Consider the following 27144-nt stretch of genomic DNA (forward strand, 5'->3'; position numbering starts at 1 on the left):
CATTATGTAACTTATATGAGTTAAGGTAAGGTTTAGGGTTAGCCTGGCTAACGTCAGACATCTTTCTCATTGAGACGTGGTCTGGGAACCACATGTTCATTTTCTCGTATTTGAGGCGTGGTTTACGAATGCCCAGAGCCGTTTATTGGGCGCTACGAATGTCTATCAAATGCGCCTGCACGTAGCTCATAGCCAGTTGTTTCAATTATACCAGATGACGTATGTAGAGCGACAGAAATTCGATGAGGAAGAAGACGAAATAAACTTGCGTTCTAAACTACTTAGAACACTATCTAAGGCTGCATCGAAAGGTAACTTCGCGTCTGATGCCATGTTGGATCCATAGATATAAACAAACTGCTTTGGTGTGTCGCATAGACGTCGTCATCGTCTTGCTGCTCCCTCCCCGTTCTGTGATTGGTCCCCTCGCTGAGGCGAACATCTGGTCCATCGTATCCAGGCTGCCCAGCAGCGTGAATAAAATCGCTCTGCTCGCAAGGCAGCATGGGGAAACCCAGGCTAGTTTAGGGGTAGGTTTAGGGTTAGTACCTAGTTGTATTACCCAGTTGTTGTAATTACTCTACATAGTATGTACATGGGGGAAAGGACTGTAAAATAAAGTGTTGTTACCAATGTTAATTGCTTTGCTGCAGTTGATTTGAAATGTTTAACTAATTTGAATGAATCATTTTTTTTTAAATCTATTTGAATTAGGACTGCATGATTAATCAAAATAAAACCACAAGTGTTTTGGCAAAGGCTGTGATTATTTTAATGTGCAGCTTGTCAGTGCAGCACGGCTCTGTCATCAGTAGTAAATGCTGCTCCATCTGAACACCAGAGGGCGTCTCTCTCTCTCACACACACACACACACACACACACACACACACACACACACACACACACACACACACACACACACGGCATGCCCCGCAGAAGTAGATAATGCAGGTCATTCCAGGAAATCCCTATTGGGCATCATACTATCGCTGTAGCTGAATACACAGAAAATTGAAACACTTTGATTGAATAAACATGACTAATAAACGCACAACTGCGACAATATTAGGGCTGTACTCAACCAAAGAAAATCTTGGTCGACTGAAGTCCTGACATTTTCGACTAAAAATCGACTAAAATCGACTAAAAATGACGGTAGAAAAAAAAAAGTTAAATTAATTAGATGCGCACTGTGCGCAGTACTTGGTAGCCTTGTTGTCCGCCTAAATTAATTATAAATAAACATAAAAAACTAGTAGGCTATTTGCAGTATATTAAATCGTTTTTGACCTAATTATTTTGCACTGAAATGAGTCTGACACGGGTCTGTCGGCTCTGACAGCGTTGCATCACGTGCACCTGCGCAATATCATAGCTTATGATTTCCGAAAACAGTACTATGTTGTCAACTAGTGATATCATCACAAGAACTGTTGAGGAATAAGCAACATAATTTAGACAATTATTTTTGTCATATGTTATAATAATAAGTTATAACTGTCAGACACTCATTTCACCGTGCATGTCCTCGCACCGAGCGAGGCTGAACATGAGCTCAGCTTCGCAGCTGAGACACGAATAGACTATTAACTTAAAGCTTTTACTCTTAATAAACACAAAAGGCACGAAAGTGCAGTTATGCACTTTATTATAAAGTGCATAACTGAAAAATAAAGCATCCTAGGCTCAAAACTAACACAACCAACAGCACAGCGCAATTGCGCATTATTAGGCTCCAAAAAAAAAAAAAAAAAGTAAAAGTTATCACACTAAAACATTGAAATATGCAAATTCTGATATGTTCATATAGCCTACTCAAAACAGACAGGGCAAGCTAACGCAGACAAGTGAGCTTACCACTTTAGATGATATGTCATGTTTGTCGTCGAGCTGTGGAAAACTGTTGCTTGCAAACTTTGCATTCGACCTTTTTCCTGTTATCAATTTTAACAAAATGCTGCCACACTGTCGATTTCTTTGTTGTTGACATGTTAGAAGAGGACTGACTATTAAACGCTCTCACAATTAAATAAATAATATTCAGCATCAAACCTTATAGTTATCGCTCTCTCTTGGGTTGGGCTAATCCAAAAAAGGTGAAAACAAGGGGGGTGTTCTGAAGACAGACTGTTAAAGTGAAACAAGGGTACTCTGAAAACACCCCCATTAGCAGTTAGTGCTTTCCACCTGATGAAATGAGCGCGCCTCAGCGCGGCAAAACTGATGAAATGAACGCGGCAAAAAATCGACCAATCAGAATTTTGGTCGAACCAGAACGTATCGACCAATTAATCGACTAATCGACTGGGACAGTACAGCCCTAGACAATATATGGTTTATCTGAGTTCTTCAAGCCTTCCCAGGTATTTTCATGATAAAAAAAGTATATTTCATACTTCAATGCTAATCGACATAGCCTAGCATTGTTGGACAAGAGGTTCATAAATGCTTCTCATGTTTGGAAAGATGTTTGACTCGTGTTGCTTTTTCAAATGCATGTTATAAGCGACTCAAACTCGCAGTGCTTTCAGAGTGAGCAGCGTTTACTTCTGATCTCAGAGCCGTACGTCACTGACAAGCTGCACATAAAAAATAATCACAGCCTTTGCGATTTCATAATAAATGCACTTTATTAGACAGGTGAGCAAATGTACATAAAACTAATCAATGTTATACAGCTCAACATGATGAAATGTTAGAATATGATCAGTATGTTATTCTAATGTTGATCTAGCTTACTGCTATTCTCATACAGCCAACAAACTAACACATAGAATAACATTATAACTTTCAACACACACTCTAATGCAGTTTAGTGTGATAGTGTAGACCAAGTGAAACCGCTGCGTTTCCTCAAAAGTTTAATTTGTTACATAAACTGACCAGTTTGAGTATTATTCAGCACTTGCGTTCGGTAGAATGAAATGTCCTAATTCTTCTATATCCGCGGGACTCACGTGTGGTGCTGATATCTGTCTCTCATTAGCAATCGCGCCCTGCTTCACCACAGTCATGTTAAAAACATCAATGTATTCACTCATCCATAAACAACATTAGCAGTTTAAATAGTTCTGCCAGATTTGTCAGTAGATGGTAAACCGGTTTTGTTATTTTTTTTAGTGGTACAACTCTGGAAAACTGAACTTTTGCTTGTCATATTTTACAAATCGTGCACACTTATGTGCAATGTGCAGTTCTGCTTGTGGATATGTGGTTACTCTGACTAGACTAATAAGTGTCTCAGGCAGAACTGTGAACATATCTCAGAGATCTGATTCCGTGAACCTGGCCTTCACAAGTTTTTGTAATATCGATCCTGGGCCTTTTAAACATAATTAGACTTATCTAGTAGACTGGCCTGAATTATCTTCACATCCTCTGTTTTGATTTATAAATGTAAATGGAATTGCATATAGAATTTTGATATAACTTTATAGCAACAGTTATATCAAACATTTTTCACTGTTACGGTTCATTTGAATAAGAAGACACACAGACACAAATCTCGGGATGTTTATACACTCTTACACATGTCTTTCTCCTCAGGAATGCATGTTGCTTTCTTGCTTTCACTGTCATGTCTGTTTCCTTTGGGTTAACTGAAACAACAGCTCTGGCACAGATGCATGCAAACAGAGGAACCGACTTCCTGCTGATATTTAAATGCAGCGTGTATGGCTCTGAACACTGAACTGTGGGGACAGGCCCGATCGAACATAAACCACACACAAACACTCAGTAAACTATCTCTATCTATCTATCTATCTATCTATCTATCTATCTATCTATCTGTCTGTCTGTCTGTCTGTCTGTCTGTCTGTCTGTCTGTCTGTCTGTCTGTCTGTCTGTAAATCTATCTGTCTGTCTATCTGTCTGTCTGTCTGTCTGTCTGTGTCTAAAACATGAACCCTGTCTATCTCTGTTCACAGATATTGCAGTGTCTGTGTCTAAAACATGAACCCTGTCTATCTCTGTTCACAGATATTGCAGTGGTTGAAATGACGGATGCGTTTCGACAGCCCTCTCTCTTTTATCACTTGGGTGTGAGAGAGAGTTTCAGCATGGTCAACAACATCATTCTTTACTGTGATCTCTACTCAGACTCGCTGCAGTCTCTTCAGGTCAGAATGTCTTTTTTAATCTCAATGTCACCAAGGTCAAGAGTCAAATGTGCATTTCATGTTGTACTTTTCATATTCGACTAGTTTGAAGTTTAGAGACATAAAGAATGAGTAGTCTTACTCTTTGTTTTGACTATTTCCCACATTTTAGAATGAGATAACACACATAGAAGTATGAGAAGTATGTAGTGATCACCAAACATGTCAACTGATTAAAGTTCAGTGTTTTTCTAGATTCCAGACAAAGATTACAGCTCGGCTCACTCTTGGCAAAGCTATATTCTGGCGTGAGAAGTATTGAAAGAAATTTTTTTCTACGATTTTTAAACAACATTTTTGTATTTTAAATTTTTTTTTGTAATATGTTGGCACAATTTATATTTGTCTGCAAAACTAAATGTAAACATTTAATATATGCCTTTAGATCAAACGGTTGTTGTTAAGATTATTAAGCCAAACCTTGACTGGTTGTGTATTACTGCATTAGGTGACCATGATTGGACATGCCAAGTAGGACATTTTCTTGGATCAGCAACAACATTCCAAAATAACAAATATTCTAGTCCTATCCCTAACACAACCTTTCCCCTAAGAAATGAAAAGCACTTTTGTGAAATGTCGGTGAGGAGAAATGATGCGAGTCCAGGCCTTTAAAAAGCTGATTTATTCCACATATAGCATACAACAGCAACAACCACCAACGACACACGGAAATCGTTGATATTGATCCGGAAATCGCATAAAACATTTGCGAATAAAGCACCGTTTCCTTCCAGTAAGCCGAAGAGAACAAAATCGTCACTTCCTGATTTTGCTCAGGCATTTCAGAACAACCAGATCAGCCCTTCAGATGCTGTGCAGCGAGATCGGTGCGCTGGTTAGTCCAGTTAGGCGATGCCATTCCAGTGCAAATTTTTTATGCACATCAGGGAATTTATTCGGTAAATGTGTTGCCGTCATAGATAATGCGCATGTTTTCTTATTGGATAAAAAGTTTATCCGACTCAATTGAGTGCATACGTTTTTTATGTACGTTTTTAGAATTTATGGGCATTATGGTGTTTCCATCCAGTGTTTTTTTTTTTTTATGCGATATCCCAAAATTTGCATCAAACTAGGTGTATGGAAACATTGCTAGTGACAAAACGGTAGACAAGCAAAAAGCTTTGATGTGAAGTGGTAGCTATGATAGACAAACTTTGTGCATTGTGCAACGAATTGGACTGAATAAGAGCCAGAACAACCTGATCGAGTGCATATTTGAAGGGGGAATAATAGCTTGATAAGGATGTGGCTTGAAACAACTTCTAGTCTTAGTTCTTTTCAATTGCTAACAAGCATCGGTTAACACTTTTTTTAAAAACTCACCATACAATCTCCATACAAGATGACTCTTGTCCAAACAGTTAATCTCAACTCAAAACTCACTCAGACCAACAAAACACTTCATATATGTCTCAAAATAAGCTCGTTCCACCGTAACACTGGCAACAATTCACATTCAGAAAACATACACTACCGTTCAAAAGTTTGGGGTCAGTAAGATTTTTTATGTTTTTAAAAGAAGTCTCTTTTGCTCACCAAGGCTGCAGTAATATTGTGAAATATTATGACAATTTAAAATGACTGTTTTCTATTTTAATATATTTTAAACTGTAATTTATTCCTGTGATCAAAGCTGAATTTTCAGCATCATTACTCCAGTCTTCAGTGTCACATGATCCTTCAGAAATCACTCTAATATGATGATTTGATGCTCAAGAAACATTCATTATTATTATCAATGTTGATAACAGTTGTGTAAATTTTTTTTTCAAAATTCTTTGATGAATAGAAAGTTCAAAAGAACAGCATTTATTTAAAATAGAATATTTTCTAAAATTATAAATGTCTTTACTGTAACTTTTGATCAGTTTAACTCATCCTTGATGAATTAAAGTATTGATTTATTTTATTTCTCCCCCCCCCCCCCCCCCCCCACAAAAAAAAAAAACAGTATTTCATTATAGGATAAGAATAAGTTCTTTTTATTTTATTTATCAGCAGAAAGAATGAATGAGAAATGCAGCATTTTTTTTTTTATTCCATATCTTTACATTGGAGTCGCCTTCTGTATGAAGCTTGTATGTTCTCTCTGTGTTGAGGTTGGTTTCCTCTGGGTTTCTCCCACAATCCAAAGACATGCAGGACAGGTGAAGTGGAGACTGTAAGTCTGGCTGTAGGGTAGAGTGTGAATATGAATGTGTGTGTCATCCCTGTGATGGACTGGCCATCTGTCCAGGGTGTTTTCCTGCCAAGACCCAAAACACTGGGAAAGACTCCAGCCTCCCAACAATCCTACAGGACAAGCGTGTTGGAAAATGTATGGAATGTATGGATGGATTTACAGTACTGTGAGGGTTTCAGTCCTCCCTCTCTCTGCTACTCTTCTTACCCCATGTGTCTTCTAGGGTGACCACCTGTCCCGCTTTGTGTTGTTCGAAACAGCATTTCCACCCCTTGTCCCGCACGTCGCATATTGAGAAAATGTCCCGCATATTCATCAGTCTACTGGTTTTTTAATTATCATATTAAGAAAACGTGCATGTGTTCTTTTGCCTTTTTAAGAAAGCATTTTATTTATTCTTTTTGCGGCGTAGTTTTCACCTATATTTAACAGCGCTTCGTCAGAAGTACAAATACAGCAGCCGTTTTTAAAATACTATCCAATGGTTGAAAATAAAGGAGTAAACACGGTCACTAGTTGGTTGTGACGGCTGTCAATCAAAATGTGGACCGGTGATTCAATCCATGTGTTCCCTGTCAGAAAACAAATGGATAATTCGGTCAATAAAAATTTTAATCAACTTGTTGCCTGTTATGGTTGTTTTAATTCACATCCTTTCTAAAAATATGAGTTTCTGATTTAATATATTCTTGATATATAAGACTGTCAATGATCTAATTCCATGTTGTTTTATATTTTATATGTTCATTGTTTATTTTGTTGGATTTTTGTTGGACTTGGTCAGAACTGTTTCAAAAAATAGTGATCTGCATGATGCCTTTGGGGTCAGTGATGTTGAATTTAAATTACATGTAAAATAAAGACATGTTATGTTACATTGTGATGTAATGGTGTTTTCTGGAAGGGACTAAAGAACAAATAACTTTTATCAGCTGAAAGGCAGAATACAAATGGTTTTATTAAGTTAGATAGACATTATATAACAGTTTCAGGTTATGTTTTAGTTATGTTCCCACATAATTGTCCCACACAAACTTATAATCGTCCCACATTTGGCTTGTTTGATGGTGGTCACCCTAGTGTCTTCCTGAATCCATGTTTTACAAACAAAACCGTCCCGATTTACCAAAAGACTGAAAAAAAATATTAGTGTAATAGAGACTAAAATTAGGACACCTGGGATGGCTTTCAGCTGAAATTGCAAGTTGTGTTTGGAATAATTATTATTTAATTTAATTGTAAATATTCTGCTATGATTATATATTTTAATATAATTCCTGCAGAAATCCACAGAGTTGGCCATCATTCTGGTTTGAATGTAGTTTTGGAAGCAGTGTGTTAGAATAAAAAAAAAGTGCTGAAAATATATAGTGTTTTGCAGATGGTGTGAACAGTATGAATGACAGAAGTGTTCATGGATTTTAGGAAATGTGGTCATTGAATGCATTTTGTGTGAAAAATGATTCACAGTTTGGTCCGCATAGACCTCTGTTTCGCTGAATGTGAGAAGAGTTTTAAACATGTGACTTCAGTGTTGGGTGATGCTTGTTAGCAATTGAAAAAAACCTGTAAACTGAACCCTAAAATCTGATTGGTTGATAGCATGTTGATTAATGAGCTTGTTTTAATTGGCAAATAACAGTGAGAAACTGCATCATGTGGTGCAAATACATTTATTGTATTGAAACTTGCACACATTATAATTCAAAGATGAATTGGGCTGGTTGGAAACTCAGTCAGCAGGATTCCTCATTGAGAACACCAGCTGTTGGTCGCTGCAGTCATCAAGTCCAACTAAGACAATGATTCATTGTAGTTTAAATAGATTTTAGGGGGCAGTGCTTAGAAATGGAGTCAAAGCGCCTGTGTGACGACCTTAAACAAAGCATGCGAATGAAGTATCCAGAGTGTCTAGAGTATCACCAGTCTTAATCCAATCAGCATAACTATTCAAAGACTGGGACAGAGGCTCCAAGAGCCATTAAAGACAAAAGGTGAGAGTCTCAGTATTCTGGACTCATTTGACTTACAATAAAAAGAATGGGACTGACAGGAACCTCTTGCTAAAAGAATCATTCATCTGATGTTATCATCTACTTCCCCTTAGTTTTCATGTGATGTTATGTAAGGATGTAGGATGATCAGATCTTAAACAGATTCTTACATTTGTAATCCCACAGCTAGTAGGAGAAATGCTCATAATCTTGTGAGAAAAAGGGTGCTCGCACATTTATTGGATGGACACAAATTATTAATACAACTCCCATTATTTGCAGCGCATTACTTTTAATAATTAATAATAATAATTTAATGATTAATAATCACAATGTAGGTTTCATTGCCACAGTGAGTTGTAGGCAGGCATTATTGTCATGAAGATCCTCCCAGCAAGGTCAGACACCTCGATTATTATTGTACATTACTAAATGGAATTATGCCAGATGAGTGGGGACTAAATTGCATAATGTGAGATATATTTAGATGAGCTCTTTATTACTAGGCAGAATTCAGTGGAGGATGGTGCTTGGCGGACACAGATGTTCAAACTGGAACTTAATGCATACTGCATAGTTTAGACTCTATACTGATTTCAGGAAGCACTACTCAATATGCGTACAAACATTTCAGACAGTAATATCCTACATTGCATGTCAACCAAGCATTGGCTTACTTTGAATTGTCTCTGCATATTAAATAGGTAAAGGAGAAAATGTTTACATTAAAAATGCCTTTAACCAATCACACGCAAATGGTTCAAACAAGAGAGACCAACATTAGATAACTAGATTAGATGTGACCAAAAGATCAATTTTTTGTTAAATGGAGGAAATGGGTTGAATATGCATCAGAAAGAAGGTCAGATTTTGCTGCTATACATAAATAGATGAAGATCAGTATATAATGTGTATACAATGTATGTTTGCATGTGTGTGTAATAATAATTCTTATAAGTAATTTGGAATTATAATAATACATTTGAGGTTGTTAAGGATGGAATTTAGGACACATGTTCTCTCTCTTGATGTACATATTCACCTTTTTTTTTTAACCCGTAGTTATTTTTTAAATATTTTAAATATTTTTTTTAAAGGGGGAAAAAAGGTTATACTTTGAAACAATTGAACAAATCTGGAGTACAATTTATATTTAAAACACATTAGGTAATTGTACATGTTTATATCTGTATTTGTGATTGCATTGAGCACTATATGTAAACTGAATTATACTATATGATCAAAATAAACATAAAATGCCTTTAACAGTACAATGACTATGTGTAAAGAATATGGTGTTGAATCAGAGTCATCACGTTTGTTTCATTGACACTGGAAGTGAAAGGTCTAGTTTAGCACATCGCACTCTCAGCAGAGTGTACATGCAGAAACAGGGTGGCTAATCAAACATATTCAGACACAGTGCATTCTTTGGGTTGTTTGTGATAGAACTGAGTCAAAAAGAGATCTAGCCTTGTATACAACCTGAATTAATTCATGTCTGATGTTTTTCTCATACAGGAGGTGATATGTCAGAAGAATATGGTAAGTGTTCTGACTCTCTGACTCAGGCTTATTTGCTGTCTTTTTCAAACAGAAAGAAGAGATTATTTGCGTTTGTGCTGTTGTAGACTGGCTGTAGGCTGCTGTAGAGTCGTGCTGTAGACTCGTGATGTAGAGTCGTGCTGTAGAGTCGTGCTGTAGAGTCGTGCTGTAGAGTCGTGCTGTAGGCTCGTGCTGTAGACTCGTGATGTAGAGTCGTGCTGTAGACTCGTGCTGTAGGCTCGTGCTGTAGACTCGTGCTGTAGACTCGTGCTGTAGAGTCGTGCTGTAGAGTCGTGCTGTAGAGTCGTGCTGTAGAGTCGTGCTGTAGGCTCGTGCTGTAGAGTCGTGCTGTAGAGTCGTGCTGTAGAGTCGTGCTGTAGAGTCGTGCTGTAGAGTCGTGCTGTAGACTCGTGCTGTAGGCTCGTGCTGTAGGCTCGTGCTGTAGACTCGTGCTGTAGAGTCGTGCTGTAGAGTCGTGCTGTAGAGTCGTGCTGTAGGCTCGTGCTGTAGAGTCGTGCTGTAGAGTCGTGCTGTAGAGTCGTGCTGTAGAGTCGTGCTGTAGACTCGTGCTGTAGACTCGTGCTGTAGACTCGTGCTGTAGGCTCGTGCTGTAGACTCGTGCTGTAGAGTCGTGCTGTAGGCTCGTGCTGTAGAGTCGTGCTGTAGGCTCGTGCTGTAGACTCGTGCTGTAGAGTCGTGCTGTAGAGTCGTGCTGTAGAGTCGTGCTGTAGACTCGTGCTGTAGACTCGTGCTGTAGACTCGTGCTGTAGGCTCGTGCTGTAGACTCGTGCTGTAGAGTCGTGCTGTAGGCTCGTGCTGTAGAGTCGTGCTGTAGGCTCGTGCTGTAGAGTCGTGCTGTAGGCTCGTGCTGTAGAGTCGTGCTGTAGGCTCGTGCTGTAGAGTCGTGCTGTAGAGTCGTGCTGTAGAGTCGTGCTGTAGGCTCGTGCTGTAGAGTCGTGCTGTAGGCTCGTGCTGTAGACTCGTGCTGTAGACTCGTAGGCTCGTGTTGTAGACTCGTGCTGTAGGCTCGTGCTGTAGAGTCGTGCTGTAGAGTCGTGCTGTAGAGTCGTGCTGTAGAGTCGTGCTGTAGACTCGTGCTGTAGACTCGTGCTGTAGGCTCGTGCTGTAGGCTCGTGCTGTAGGCTCGTGCTGTAGAGTCGTGCTGTAGAGTCGTGCTGTAGAGTCGTGCTGTAGAGTCGTGCTGTAGAGTCGTGCTGTAGAGTCGTGCTGTAGGCTCGTGCTGTAGGCTCGTGCTGTAGGCTCGTGCTGTAGACTCGTGCTGTAGACTCGTGCTGTAGACTCGTGCTGTAGAGTCGTGCTGTAGACTCGTGTTGTAGACTCGTGCTGTAGACTCGTGCTGTAGACTCGTGCTGTAGGCTCGTGCTGTAGACTCACGTTGGCTAATCGGTTTGATTTCAGTCCTGAAAACATTAAAAAAGAAAAACATTTAACATTTTTAGTTTTGGCGATTTCATGTTATAGGTCAGGAGTTTTTAATCTTTTAGATGCCACAGACCCTGAAATATGATCATCCTCACGCGAGGGACCCGACCCTTACATTTAAAAGACAGTTATATATTTTCAAGTATAAAGACCCAATTGATACTGTAGAAAAATTTGTATTATAAATGTTTTGATTGTTACATTGAGTTTTTTTCTAGTGCTGTTATATGTATTATTTAAATAAATAAAATAAAAATATATTCATATTTTATTCATTTATTTTTGTTATATTTTATTAATCAAATGTTTTTTATTTATTTAAATAATAATTTATTTATGAATTTTAATTAATTTATTATTTTATTCAAATTTATTTATTTAGTACATTTGTGATCTTAAAGTGGTTTTCTGAACTTGGGTGTGAAATGATAATCTGGAGTACAATTAATTTGGGCTCCAATGCTGTCCAGTTTAGCTTGCAGAATTGAAAGACTATTGCTGAGTTATTCCGAACCATGACATTTTGTCATATGTCACTAAAGGTGAAGTCCCCTTTTGGAATCTCCATTCCCCATTAATTGCACTTAAATGAGTGACCTGTAGGGTTTCTGCAGATCTTAACACAAAAATAAGGCCTTATAAGGTCTTAAATCAGATTAGAAAGTCTTAAATTCATAATGTCTTGGCATTAAGGGTTGCATGCATTGCAAAGAATGAAAATCTTCCTCAGTATTTCTGTCCTGTATTCCAATACAAATATCTAAGCGTCTTTAAATCAAGATACATTTACTTGAGATGCAAATGTAAAATGGAAGTATTGAACAATTGAACAAAATTAAGTTTATGCTTAAAACAAGAAGAAATATCCCTTTGATTGAAGTTGATTTTTCTGAGCCCATTGGCAAATATTTCTTCTTGTTTTAATCATAAACTTGCTTCATTTTGATCAATTTCACAGAAAACAAGATTTCATGTTTTGTCATTTTGTATCTCCAGTAAATGTATCTTGATTTAAGAATCTTTATTCAGTTACACTGGAAAACAAGCAAGATATATATATATATATATTCTGGTGGTTGAGAGAAGAGCAATTCAAGCTACATTTTTTGTAAAATTAATTAAAAAGTAACAGATATCTTTTGGAATTTGTATTTTGTAAACGCCGAAGTCTTGCTAATATAACTCATTGTGGACATTTACATTTAGAGAACATTGTATTGTGTTCCCCTAAATTTTTTTTAATTTTTTTTTTACTTTAACTTTAAAACTTTAAGTCAACAATTGACCTTCATGAGACTTGCGGAAACCCTGCCTGTACATTATTCAATGTTGTGATCAACGGAAGAAAGAAAATCATACAGGGTGGACATGAGGGTAGACCGAATTGTCATTTTTGTGTGAACTAATTCTGTAGTAAGCCTATTTATTTTCTATGCACTATTATACAATTAGTTACATTTGATTATGTGCATTTAGCAGTATATCCCCCTGCTATCCACAAGCCAGATTAGACCTGTGGTTTTTGGGGCCTGACCTGCTTACTACTGATTTATTCTTCAGTGTTCATGTTCAGTAGATATTAACAGTATTTCACTGCTTCAGTTTTCTTCCTATTTGTTCTTTTTCCAGACATGTGCCGCTAATTACACGTTCATTCCATACGTGGTGACGCCTCAGAATAAGGTGTATTGCTGTGAGAGCAGTCTGATGAAGGGTCTGAGTGAGCTGATGCAGCCCAGCTTCGAGGCCCTGCTGGGACCCATCTGTATGCCCCTGCTGGACAGACTCACTCAACTGCTCACCGGCTGCAAGACCGACACCTGGTGAGAAATCACTCCCTCCTTTCAGTCTCACAGTTAACTGGTGCTCATTCAAACCAGTAATGCTATTCTCTGTATAGCTGATTGGACCATGATCGTGCTTTGGGTGATTTGGGAGCATGTCTATGTTCCCACAGCCCTATGTTCCCACAGCCCTATGTTCCCACAGCCTTATGTTCCCACAGCCTTAACCCTAACCCTAACATACCTAAACCTACCCCTCACAGGAGGGAGACTTGTCTGGGGTGTTATTGGGCTATCCCTGTACCAGTACAAGCACTAAAACCTACCCTTCGTGGGGGAATTAGGCTTGATTGTTTGACATACCTAAAACCTACCCCTCACAGGAGGGAGACTTGGGCTATCCCTGTACCAGCACAAGCACTAAAACTTACCCTTCATAGGGGACTAGGGCTTAATTAGTTAACATACCGAAACCTACCCCTCACAGGAGGGAGACTTGTCTGGGATGTAATTGGGCTATCCCTGTACCAGCACAAGCACTAAAACCTACCCTTCATAGGGGACATAGTTAAATGAGAGAACATAGGGCTGTGGGAACATATGGTTGTGGGAACATATGGTTGTGGGAACATATGGTTGTGGGAACATGGGGCTGTGGGAACATACGGCCTAATTTTCAAAATTTTCAGTAAAAAAAATATTCTTAGAAATGTGGGAACATAGGGCTGTGGGAACATAGGGCTGACCCTGGTGATTTTATACTGGAAATGTCAGTAATGTGTGATTAAGTCATGTCAATTTTATTTGTATAGTGCTTTTCTCATTGTTTCAAAGCCACTGCACAGAAATATATTGTGTTCATGTTTATAATATGTATAATGTCTTATAGTCCACACCGAGCAGATTAGAGCTTAGCAATATGATAGCGTGCATTTTGGCTGTATCAACAATGATTGAGATTTGCTATATCACTTTAAGTGAGCATTAAAATCGGGTTAATGTTGGATATACATCAAAGACTTGAGATATACAAAGACGATGCGCTCATATTACTATGAATGGGAGGTAAATTCATGACGTCCCTGCAGCTGCCGTTAGAAGCTCCGGGTGCTATCGAACCGGTCAGAGTTCTGACACGCGCTTATGACTGCACATGCGCAAGTTGTATTGCATTGTGTTTTTTATTCATTATATTGTATAGTCTTGTTATGTTTTTATTGTGGAGCACAATGGTCAACATAGGTTGTGATAAATGGTGCTATATAAATAAAATTGACATTGAGATTGTCATATGTATGCACTGGTGTGTTATATACAAATGCAAGGGAATGTGAATAAAAGGGATGGTATGCAAATAAATATAAGTATAAACAGTGTTGTGTATTGCACGTTTATTGCCCAGTGGGGGCATTTAACTTCATGAGGTAGATGGCCTGAGGAGATGGCCTGGCTGTTCTGGTGCTCAGTGCTCTGTAGCGCCGACCAGACGGCAGCGGTCTGCATCCAGACAGAAGTGTAGAGGACAGACTGTACGACTGCAGAGTCGACTCCTGTGGCAGGTTTACTGTGACTTCCTCAGCTGGCGAAGGAAATACAACCCCTGCTGGGCCTTCTCAGTGGAGTCTATGGGTGCTTCTCATTTCTTATTTGTGCATCCTTGTTTCCTTTCCTCGCTTCCTTTCCTCGCTTCCTTTCCTCGCGTCTCAGCTCCTCCCCCTGTAGGATGCGAGGGAAGACTGCAAGGAAAGAAAAGGAGGACGGAGGAATCGAAGGAAAGCCTTTTTTATACATTGGAATACTTGATCACTCGAGCGTCACTTCATGTCATCAGCTGCGCTCAAAGGATCTGACCTTATGTTGTATTAGTTTGGTTATTTAAGAAATTCATAATATATAATAATAAAGCAAGATACCCTGGTGAAATATGTGGTTTATAATAACCCTTCTGTGAATGTGCAATTTTATTTAATATCTGCATTCTACATAGTTCAGTAACTTTTCTTTTTTTTTTGGTCTTTTGTGTGTTTGTTTAGTCAGTACTTCCGTGAGACCGTTCTGAATGAGATTCGTAAAGCACGTGAGCTTTACACCGGAGCAGAACTAGCGGCAGAACTCCATCGGATCCAGCAGCGGCTCGATAATGTGGAGTGTCTTTCAGCCGATGTGGTCATCAACCTCCTCCTTTCATACAGAGATATTCAGGTGAGTGCATCACATAACCTTTTGTTTGTTATTCACAGTGACTCCAAAAATGTTGTAATATTACTCATCACAATCCTGTTTACTATTAAAGGAGAAGTATGTAGTTTCTGGAACAATCTTGCAAACGCCCCTTTCGTACGTCGTGCCTCCAAAACTCAGATATCACAAATACCGCCTTTAGGGTGCTTGTGAAGGCATGTCTCAACAAGTAAAAGTAGTCCAATAAAACCTTTCAATAAAAGGTCCAGCATATTATGAATACCTTTAGCTGTGTTGCTATGTGTCATTGTAAACAACTGAGTAGACTCTAATGTGAGCATCTCGCTTATAATAAACCCATCCAACGTATCTGCACCGGGCAAATTTTTTGACATGACAACTGTTCCGAGTCTGTTTACACTGGACAGTGTAATTGAATAGTGTAATAGGACCTGAATTGAAGTGTCCATTGTAGTGCGTTTATGACCTGTTTAATCTTTGAAGGTCTAAATGCAGTGAATTTTGGCTTGCACTTCTGTCTTTTTACCCCATATAACACATAAGCCATGACTAAACACCACCTAAACACCCGCTGGCTCCGCCTCCTACAGTAGCCTAACTCATGCTATAGGATGAGCCGACAGACTGATGGATCTGAGCTGACCGCTCTCAGTTTTTAGGTGGTGCCTGGGAGGCTCAATGTTTACACGTTTGTGGGAGATTAAGCCTTGAATGGCATACTAATACTAATAGTAGTCACTGAACATTATGTACACAATGAACTTGAGACTGGGTTAAGAGAATTTATTTTAACATAAAAATATTACATACTTCACCTTCAAAGATTTTCTTAATGCAATATTTGTATGTAGTGAAGAAAAGAAGAAAGGGAGTATGCCATTGGTTGATTTAGGTCACACTTTAACAGGATGTTCCAGATTCAACACAAGTAAAAAGGTAATTGTTCAGATCTTGCTCATTATGCAGACACAACAATAAGCCATTCATGAGTATATTCTGCTAAAAGACCAATGGTCATTATTTTTGCAATTCTGTTTGCTGACACCAGTAGCTCAGAAACGACACACTTTATAGGGAAGCTATGTGTACAGTTTTCGAAGGTATCGACACAAAATACAAACATTATACGTGTTAATATGAGACTACTGTGATAAAATTGTTTACTTTGTTTAAAATGACATCCAATCTGTCAACTCCTGTCATGGCCATGTAAAGCTTGTAAATGATGCATGATATGTGCAAGCATACCTGTCCATAAAGACTGTTTACTTGGATCATACTCTACCCACAGGAATACCAGAGGCTCGTCTGCCTTAATCAGAGTAGTCCCACCAGTACTCATCAATTTAAACCACTGTCTTTACATCTCAAATACTTTTTTTGTCCTGAAAAGTTGAAGCTTTAACAAAAATACAAGATGCACATTTCTGCTTTATAACTTCTGGAGTGTCTTGCATGCCCCAAATACTCCCACTGTGTTAGTGTTCACTACTGTGAACTCGCTGTTCACACCTTTATGTATATAGCACTTTATACAGCACAGGGTGTTTCAAAGCAGCTTTCGAGTGATAACAGGAAAATGATGCGTTTCGGATGTTGTTCAGCTGAAGTCAGTTCAGTGTTGATTCATTTCCGTCGTAAAGATCATCAATTATTAAATCAGTTCATTTCATCTATAATGCAGTTCTGCAGAAAATGATGTCATCGGTTAGCTCAGTTCAGTTCTCACACAACAGTGTCAATACAGTCAGATCAATAATATTGTTGACTACTAAGTGTCCCTGAGCAAGCCAGAGGTGACCGGGGCAAGAGTTTAGTAATCGACAGCATGCCACTACGCTTAACTTGCATTGAACCTGGAATGTTCTATTAATCTGGGATCGTGATGGGTCAATTTCCTTATATGTTAGCATGATTTGCTCTCCATAATATAGCCTAGCCCATAAAATATTGTCAAATAATGTTAGTTCTGGCATTTTCAGTTTGCTACGTCCAAGAAAAGTTGTTCCCATGGAAAGAAAAATAAAATCTACCGTAGATTTCCCCAAATGCATGAAGCTGAGGTGCTGAGCTCGAGTTTGACTGAGTGTAAATGCTGGAAGAGCTTGGTGTGCTCTGCGTTACGCTAGCTGCCTCTTTATATCTGGTAGAGCTGCTACTGAATGGAGGCAAAAGACAAAATGGCTAGCAAATGGGCTAGCAAATTATTAATGGGCTAGCAAAATGTAGAACAATAAAAGGGCTGTTGCTTTTGGATGCTGGAGTTATGTACAGATCAGTTCAGTATGGCTTTATGTGTTCAAAGAGATCCTACTGTTGTTGGGACTGTTTGTGCCTGTGCTGTTAAAAATTAATAAGAGGAGAACAGGAAGTCATAAATGCTCTGCTATAACTCTGACACACCTTGGCAGTAAAGTTACTTTAGAAGTTTGAAACTATAATAAATGTAGTTATATGTAGTTTCCTAACCTTCTGTGACCTTCAGCTCCTCTCATTAAATGGGCCATACTCTACACATAGTGTTTCCCTCACGTCCTCTTACTGTGTTAGTCATAGTTTCTTGCACTTAAAACCCATAATGATTTATTTTCATGACCATTTCCCACCCTCTTTTTGAGCCTCAAAATTAACAAACAAATTAAAATTAACATTAATAAACAGGTGTTGTTTTTAATGTACTTGTAAGTATGTGTACTGTATGTAAATAAGATTTTTAATGTTTGGCCAACCTCATGGTTGAGTCATGTTATAGAATATGTAGTAGGTGTTGATGTAAAAATGTGAGTGTCAAATCATTCATGTTTTGTCTTTGGAGCTTTGCTTTAGTAGAAGTTTGACGATCCAGTTCTTTCGAAGAGTTGAAGAATTGTTCATGTTTCAGCTTGATTCATCGGTTCATTTACTTCATCTCTTCATTACGTTATCATCAGACATCATGATGTTTTACGCACTTAAAACACGTTTTAATAATTGGACATGACCAAAAGACTGATTCATAAATGAATCGTTCAGTCCGATCTGCTAACATAAACGGATCAAAAGTACATTGAACTTTATTTCAAAGCTTCAACGTAAAAGAAAAAGGTCTAATGAATTGTATGTACTGTATGTTTTTGTGAATACTAACACAATGTAGGATGTCATGAATATTTCAGTGCTTTTATTTGAATGAAGTATGAAGTACAAATAAATTTTACATGACAGAATCATTGTCTCTGAACATTTGGGTTTTCTATTATTTATTAAAGGAACTAAATGTACATTTACTACAGAATTATTGATTCAGATTTTTATTTTTCATGTGTTGTAAATATGAGGGTAATATAATAAAACAGGCTGGTGGTTAGGGATGGAAATCTTACAGGAAAACATTGGATCCGTTGTTTATTTATTATTATTATTTTTAAATATATTTACTATTTTAATATTTTTTCTTTCAACCACAGTAATGTTTCACCGTTGTCAGCGCAGCTTTGCATTCTGAATCCCCACAATTTATAATATTGTATAATAAATATACATTTTCTGTAAACTGTTTCTTTTCTGCTTTGTGGTTATTTGTCTGTCTGTAGGATTATGAATCCATTGTGAAGTTAGTTGAAACACTGGAAAAGCTACCGACCTTTGACCCCGTGGCTCATCCTCATATAAAGTTCCACTATTCCTTTGCCCTCAACAGGTGAGACTAAGCATCTTAATGTGCCTTAACCTGGCAAAAACACACGTTTACAATTACAGAATTCATTTCTCTTCACACTGAAAGTTTAAATATTGTGTGATACCACATAATTACAGCTAATCAGAATATTTAATGTTTACACTACAGTTTAGGGTCTGTGATAGTTTTTAAATGTTTTTGGAAGAAGTCTCTTCTGCTCACCAAGGCCATTTACAATAACTGTTTTTGATTTTAATACATTTAAAAATGTAATTTATTCCTGTGATCAAAGCTGAATGTTCAGCATCATTACTCCAGTCTTCAGCGTCACATGATCCTTCAGAAATCAGTCTAATATGATGATTTGCTGCTCAAGAAACATTGATTGTTTCTTATGTTGAAAACAGTTGAGCTGCTTAATATTTTTGTGGAAACCATCACATTTTTTTTTCCAGATTGATTTTTATAAATAGACAAGTAATTATTTTAAATATTTTTTTGGAACATAAATGTATTTACTGACACTTTTGATCAATTTAATGTGTCCTTTCTTAATAAACACATTAATTTCAAAAAAAAAAAAAAAAAACGTATTCTGACCGGTAGTGTATACAGTAAAGTGAATGAGATTTTACTGTGGGCTGAGCTACTTAGAAATAACATCCAAGCGAACGTATTTTAACAGATGAAAATGTACACAAATCTTTTAACATTTATTTCCTAACTACTTTTTTTCAGTCATTTCTGGTTTTCACCATCTCTTTTTGGTCTGTCTCTGCAGGAGAAACCTACCCGGAGACAGACAGAAGGCTCTGGACATTATGTTGCCGTTGGTGAACTCAAATGAGCAGGTGGCATCTGATATTTATTGCCTGGTAGGCCGAATCTATAAGGATATGTTCCTGGATTCCCATTTCACCGACACAGATAGCAGAGATCAAGGCATGCAATGGTGAGGACACGAGTGTGAATCTCACGAAAACATTCGAGTCACACCAAAATCAAAATGATAATTTGCTTAAAGAAAATGAAGTATTTTTGTAAGACCGTTAACTTTTTTGCTGCCGTTTTTGACAGGTTTTGTGAGATTCAACAATAAAATGGTTTAGTAACAAACACCCCTCTCTCTCCGACTTCAGGTTTAGAAAAGGTTTTGAATCAGAGCCCACACTGCACTCTGGTATTAACTATGCGGTGCTGCTACTGGCTGCAGGACATCAGTTTGACTCCTCCATTGAGCTGCGTAAAGTAGGTAAGTTTGATGGACAGTGTGGGTAATACTGGCTTGAGCCACATACAGTCAACCACTCCTACAAAAGTGATTGAGCAAACGTCTATTTATTTATTTTACTATTGATGTCTGGTATCATTGAATGTACTTGCCTGATGTTTCTTTATATATCGTGCCAATATACCAACAGGGACTGTAATGACGGTGCAATTTAAATACATAGACATTAATATACCAATACCCTATACCATTATCCCTCCTCCACCAAACTTTACAGTTGGCACAATGTAGTCAGACAGGTAATGTTCTCCTGGCGAACCCAAACTCGCTCATCAGACAGCCAAACAGCCAATCGATTCGTCACTCCACAGAACAGGTTTCCACTGCTCCAGAGTCCTGTGGCGGTGTGCTTTATTTTAGTTTGCATCCTTCGGATGAGACGTTAAACCGAAGTCCTGACTCTCTGTGGTCATTAAAAATCCCAAATTTGCCCAGTGGCCTCTGTCCATCATGGCCTCCTAATCATCCCCATATACTGATTGCCTTCATCACTGTCTCCTCTCCACCAGTAAGCTGGTGTGTGGTGAGCGTTCTGGCGCAATATGGCTGCCGTCGCATCATCCAAGTGGATGCTGCACATTGGTGGTGGTTGAGGAGATTCCCCCTTCTATGTAAAGCGCTTTGAGTGCCGAGAAAAGCGCTATATAAATGTAATGAATTATTATTATTATTATTTACACCACTGCATCTGACGCTTGGTGATGTCAGCCATGGAAACCCACTCCACGAAGCTCCCGCCACACAGTTTTTCTCAATATTAATGTCAGTAGATTTTTCAATATTTCAATATTAATGCCAGTTGAAGTTTGTAACTCATGAGCTGTGGAAACAGCAGAGCGTTGCTGACTTACGCATCGGTGACCCGCTCTGTGACTTTACAAGTACTGCTCTTCCTAAACACTTCCACTTTCCAATAATACCACGTACGGTTGACCATGGAATATCTAGAGGTGACTTATTGCACAGGTGGCCTCCTCTCACAGTACCACGCTTGAATTCACTGAGCTCTGTGTTTGTAAATGCAGACTCAGACTGCATGGCTAGGTGCTTGATTTTATACTCCTGTGGCAATGCGTCTGATTGAAACATCTGAATTCAGTTATTAAAAGCTGTTTCCCAATACTTTTTGTCCATATAGTGCATTTCTTCTGTCAGAAAGTACTTTACTTTACATGTAAGACATTCACAGGCCATTTTACTTCACATCCTGTTTTACTTCAGTAATGTGACATATTTCTAAGTGAAACAAAATAACCTGTTACAGCAACATTTTAGGACTGTATTGTTTGGATGGTGAAAAGTTCAGAATGATACCAAGCCAGAATTCATAATCGACTGTGGAGAGGATGACAATGTTATTTGTTGATATTCAGTAATGCACAGTATTCTTATTATTACTGTACATTTTTCAATCCAATTGTTTGCAATGAACCGCAGAATGGTCGCAGAATTAGACTAATCCATTCACTAATGTATATATTATAAAAGTATGGAATAATTAATATTTATGTTTTTGTCAGAAGTCTCTCATGCTCACCAAGGCTGCATTTATTTGATCAGGAATACAGTAAAAGCTGTAATATTGTGAAATATTATTACAATTTAAAATAACTTCCCTCAGAAATCAGTCAGCTGATTTGATGCTCAAGAAACATTTCTGATTATTATCAATGTTGAAAACAGTTTTTGCTTATTATGTTTGTAGAAACCGTGATGATCCACTACCATTCAAAAGTTTGGAGTCAGTAAGACTTAAAAAAATGAAAATAAATAAATACATTTATAATTATAAAACTTTTATTCAGCAAGGAGGCATTAAATTGAGCAAAGTGAAAATTTAGATATTTCTAATGTTACAAAAGATTTCTATTTCATTTTCTATCCATCAAAGAATCCCCAAAAAATGTGTATTGATTTCCACAAAAATATTAAGCAGCAAAAACTTTTTGGACAATTAATAATTGTCAAATCATTAATAATGATGTTTTTTGTTATTATCAATGAGTACCAATGACAATTGATGATTGAGAATTAATTAAGAATGATTTCTGAAGGATCATGTGACACAGAAGACTTTATTTTAAAATCATGGATTACATCCGAGAGATGTTTAAGTCTTTAAGACTTTTAGTATTTTTATTGTAATTACAAAAATTATCCTAATTGTGCAAACACAGTGTGTTTAATAAATTGTATATTAATATTGGAATTACTCTTGATTCTGGCTAATTATTAAAGACTGCCCTCCTTTCTCAAATAGATTACACACATGCTCTTGTTTGCCCCATACATTATACAGACAATGTGAGAGTAACTAACAACTATATATATTGCAGGGTAAATATGTAATATAAATGCACTTTTTCTGTGTTTTGTAGGTGTGAAGTTGAGCAGTCTCCTGGGGAAGAAGGGCAGTTTGGATCGATTACAGAGTTATTGGGACGTGGGTTTCTTTCTCGGGGCGAGTATTCTCGCCTGTGACAACACACGAGTCATCCAGGCCTCTGAGAAACTCTTCAAAATTAACGCACCCATTTGGTACGTGCACACATTCACATTTTACACGCATTGTTTAAAATAATCTGAACATCTAATGATTAGTGTTTGGTGAGGCATCACTATTATTATTGCTCATACTTTAGGAATTTAAACAAAATTTTGAAACTATGATTTCCAGGCCAGGTCATGGATATTATTCAAATCTTTAATTGAAATTCTTATGTTTTTTTATTAAGTTATAAAAAAGTCGAGAAAATGAATTGCCTATAGTACTGTAAATATGCTAATATTACCTGTTTTGCATCGACTTTCCTAGTTGCTCATCACTAAAATACTTGCTTCTTGCAATCTTTTTTCAATGATTTTAAATTATCCAATAATCACAAACGACTAGAAGAATCACGGAAAGGTCATTCATTGTTCAATGTTTTTTAAACTGACTTTTGATTTTTCACATGGACAATTATTAAACGGGCAAATAAAACAAAACTTTGACTCAAATAAATTCTAGGAGAAAACTGAGCCAATATACAAACTTGTAGTCCAATTTTGAAGAGGCAAATCCTTCAGAAAATGTAAGAATGTAGTTGTCTGTTAAAAAAATGAGTCATAGTTGTCGTCTTTTTAGAGTACTATTTATTTATTAATGTGTTTGTGCTTTCTGTATTTCAGGTATCTACGCTCCCTGGTTGAGACCATCCTCATCTATAAGCAATTTACGAAACCAAGCCCCGATCCGCAGGCCCTTAAACAAGAGCTTGTGGACTTCTGGATGGACTTTATGGTGGAAGCCACCCAAAAGGATGTGACATCCGTCCGGTTTCCTGTATGACCCCTCTTAAACACACTGACTGTTACACTGCGTTGCCACATTACATTGCCACTTCTTAATTTTCAAGGACACCAAAAAACTCCTATTGCAAGAAAGCCATTTAAGACGCAGAAGTGACTTTCACATTTTCATGCACTGTTTACATGCATTGAACCATGTTCTGCAAAAACCATGGAATAAACCCTTTTCTAAAGTGCATGTACACAGTCATTTGAATACTAGAATATATATACACACACACACACGTTCAGTACTGTGCAAAAGTTTTTGGCACGTTAGTATTTTCACAAAAAAAAAAGTGTTTAAGCCAATTATTTATATATTTTGCTGTAGTGTTATTACTAAATGCTTCATTTAGGCCTAAAGTTGAGACAGGATAACATGTGTCCTGTACAGTATATGAAGTATACAATCCCAGAATGTGTTGTGAAGAGCAGTGTAAAAATTTTTACTCAACTGAATTATTTATTACAGTATATTTCATATTTTTGTCCAGTACACAATATTTATGTGTGCTGATTATTTTTTGTGCTAGTTATAGTTTTGACTTGAGACGCTGCCTAAGACTGTTGGAGATGAACGGCATGTAAAGCATTGGCTGTAAATGTTGATTGTTTGTGTTGTGTGCAGGTATTGATACTGGAGCCCACTAAAGTCTACCAGCCATCTTACCTCTCGATAAACAAAGATGCCGAAGAAAACACGTTATCCATCTGGCATGTGACCCCTGATGACAAAGTAATACATGTTTTACTATTTACCCATTTGTTCTTAAATTCAGAATTTCTTTTTTCATTTGTTGACTTTATTAATTCCTTAAATCCTTCAACATTACTGTCTTGGTTTAAGCCCTAACCTAATATGTTATTTTAATATCCAACCATTGGTTAAAGCCATTGTTTTGTATGTCCAGTCTTAAATCATAGTTAAAGTCTCAGGTCTTTCTAGAATTGTGTTCTAGTCGTTTTAATATTTTTTTATATCTACAGGGAAATATCTATTTCAACTATCTTCAGTTGGTCCTTAAAAGCCTTAAAATAAATTCAGTTTGATCAAATTTAGGGTCACAAAATGTATTAAATATCTTAAATGGTATAACAAAAGTCATTTTAGTTTTTAAATTTGGGGATGGAAAAACAGTAGTCACGATATATGGCCTGATATATTTGAATTAGTATGAGTGCCGCATTTTCTCAGTAAAATCTCTTCCTCTCTCTGTTGTAGAATACAGGGATCCACGAGTGGAATTTCAGTGCAGCATCAGTACGAGGCGTGAGGTAAATGCTTTCTTCCCTATAGAGTTTAAGGCTACGTCTACATTAATCCGGATACATTTGAAAACGGCGTTTTCGTTTATAAACGCTCTCCGTCCACACTAGCGTTTTCAGGCGTTTCAGTGTGGATGAGAAACTTTTGAAAAACGCCTGAAAACGCTAAATTCACCTTTACTGCGCATGCGTAAAACCCCACAAAAGATCACTGATATGATTCAGATGGAAAAATAAATAATGAAGTTATCACGCAATTCTTCTGACAGGATCATTTTATGTAGTAAAACCTCTCCGCATTCACTGATGCGGTCCAGGTCGCACACAGTCACCATATGTTTGGTCTAAAGCGCGACTGCTCGCGATTTTTTTCTCAATGTCGACAAAAAACTATTGCGAAATGACGGCGTTTCCATTAACTGATGTTATGCGATTAAAACTTCATTTTTTCCTCTCGCGATCAGTAAAATCATTCCAAAAACCATGGTAACGGACATTCGTAGGTTTATGAACTATATCCCAGTCACTGCACTGGCCATTATTATTAATCGAAGGAGATGTGTGTGTGTTTTCCAAGCATTAATGGTAAGGAACGACCCTTATTATACTTGTGAGCTGCACATATGAGGTGTTTCTGGGTGTTTCTCCCTCATTTCTGCTACGAGGTCTTGATTGTGGCATTTCTTTTTGGTTTAGATAATAATAAAGAGCTCTGTCTCGTATTCTGTCCAAACACACCGCGTAATTACGTCAGGTGACCCGTAAATGCGCAAAAACTGTTTCCATTTCAGTTTTGCGAAATGTTTCTTTTTCGAATTGCCTGAAAAATCTCCTCATGCGAGCGGAAAAACTTTTTTTGCGATAAATGGGAGTTTTTGCGAAATCGACTTGTTTCCATTGGCCGTATTTTCAATACACAATTTCAATTTGCGCAATTTGAAGGGTAACTGTTAATGGAAACGCAGGACATCTGTGGGTGTTCTGCAATGACCAGTTGTAGTTTTAAAAATATTGTGAATTTTAACACGAGTAGAACAATGTATTGATCCAGTATGTTTGTATGTGTGTGTTTAAAGCATTTAAAGTAATATATATATATATATATATATATATATATATATATATATATATATATATATATATATATTTATTTATTTATATTTATTTATTTAACACATTCAGCATCTCCAAATGTGATGAGCGCAGCTGTTTCCTGTATGTGGTGAACAACTCAGAAGACTTCCAAATCTACTTCTGCACAGATATGCACTGCAAAAAGTATGTGTGTGTGTGTGTGTGTTTGCCCACATTCCATTCATTCTTCCTTACACTGCCATAGACATAGACAGAAATTGCACATTTGATTGTCTACTTGAGTTATTTTAGAATTGCTAAAAAGCAATTATCCGTGGAAATTAGCTTATTGTTTAAAAACAGACAATTATTTCCTGTCAGTCAAAAGAGGGCAGCAAAAAGAGATGTGAGACAGAGATACAATCTCATGCAGTGTATAAAATGTCACCGTCTGTGGTGAAAAAACAGCATATTTATAGTTTTGCCGTTGTTATGTGATTGTTTGATCGCTGCAGTTCAGCAACAGTACATTAACTGTCCGTGCCAATTAATGCCTTCTTGCAAATGTTCCCATTCATATCAACAAATATTTATACTATGTGTAGGCCATGTTAATTATAATGGGAGCATTCTAATTTTGGTTCGTCACATGGAGTGTGTTTTGGTTTTTTTACTTGATCTTGCAAGCATGAGGTGCATCGTCTAGTAAATCTAAAAACATGACACTGCTTTTTCAGTGTGGCGAAAGGTGATAATTTCTTCAGCACTTCATTTATGTGCCACCACTAACTTAAACATAAACTATTGAAACATAAACTAGTGGTATCAGCAGATGTTGTTCTAAATAATTGAATATTGTGCACTAATGTTGTGTATCTCAACTATGAAGGTGTAAAAGTTAAATCTTTGTGTATTCAAAGGATAATCATTAAAATAATCAGATTTTTTTGTTACTGTATCATATTTGATGAATGATGATGATGATGATTTGTGTGTTGTGTAGGTTCTGTGATCTGGTAAACGCTCTCACTGAGGAGGCCTGGAAAGGCACAGATGAGACAGAGTGTGAATCAGAGGCTTTAGAGGTAAAATTATAATCCAGAAATTTTGGATGTTACTGTATAATATCTTGTGAGCAAATGCTTACCCAAGAAAGTTTCTTGAAATATATATTTTATATTTATTGTTGTATGCATTTGTTATAT

General features: G+C 37.3%; 1 protein-coding gene across 2 annotated transcripts in view; it reads left to right on the top strand.

Annotated features, from left to right (window-relative positions):
* Positions 1 to 27144, top strand: part of map3k5 (mitogen-activated protein kinase kinase kinase 5) — a 55533-nt gene that overhangs the window by 8669 nt on the left and 19720 nt on the right. The window contains exons 2-14 of one of the 2 annotated variants that reach the window (XM_082147842.1): positions 3983 to 4122; positions 9865 to 9888; positions 12961 to 13154; positions 15149 to 15317; positions 18890 to 18996; positions 19757 to 19927; positions 20115 to 20227; positions 22645 to 22804; positions 23438 to 23591; positions 24228 to 24335; positions 24822 to 24874; positions 26048 to 26143; positions 26943 to 27024. In XM_082147842.1, coding sequence (XP_082003968.1) covers positions 3983 to 4122; positions 9865 to 9888; positions 12961 to 13154; positions 15149 to 15317; positions 18890 to 18996; positions 19757 to 19927; positions 20115 to 20227; positions 22645 to 22804; positions 23438 to 23591; positions 24228 to 24335; positions 24822 to 24874; positions 26048 to 26143; positions 26943 to 27024 — 1571 coding nt within the window. The remainder of the gene's footprint in view (positions 1 to 3982; positions 4123 to 9864; positions 9889 to 12960; positions 13155 to 15148; positions 15318 to 18889; positions 18997 to 19756; positions 19928 to 20114; positions 20228 to 22644; positions 22805 to 23437; positions 23592 to 24227; positions 24336 to 24821; positions 24875 to 26047; positions 26144 to 26942; positions 27025 to 27144) is intronic. The other variant, XM_082147843.1, reaches the window with a different exon arrangement.

Source organism: Leuciscus leuciscus (genome assembly GCF_965113295.1).
Source record: "Leuciscus leuciscus genome assembly, chromosome: 19".
Taxonomy (NCBI): Eukaryota; Metazoa; Chordata; class Actinopteri; order Cypriniformes; family Leuciscidae; genus Leuciscus; species Leuciscus leuciscus.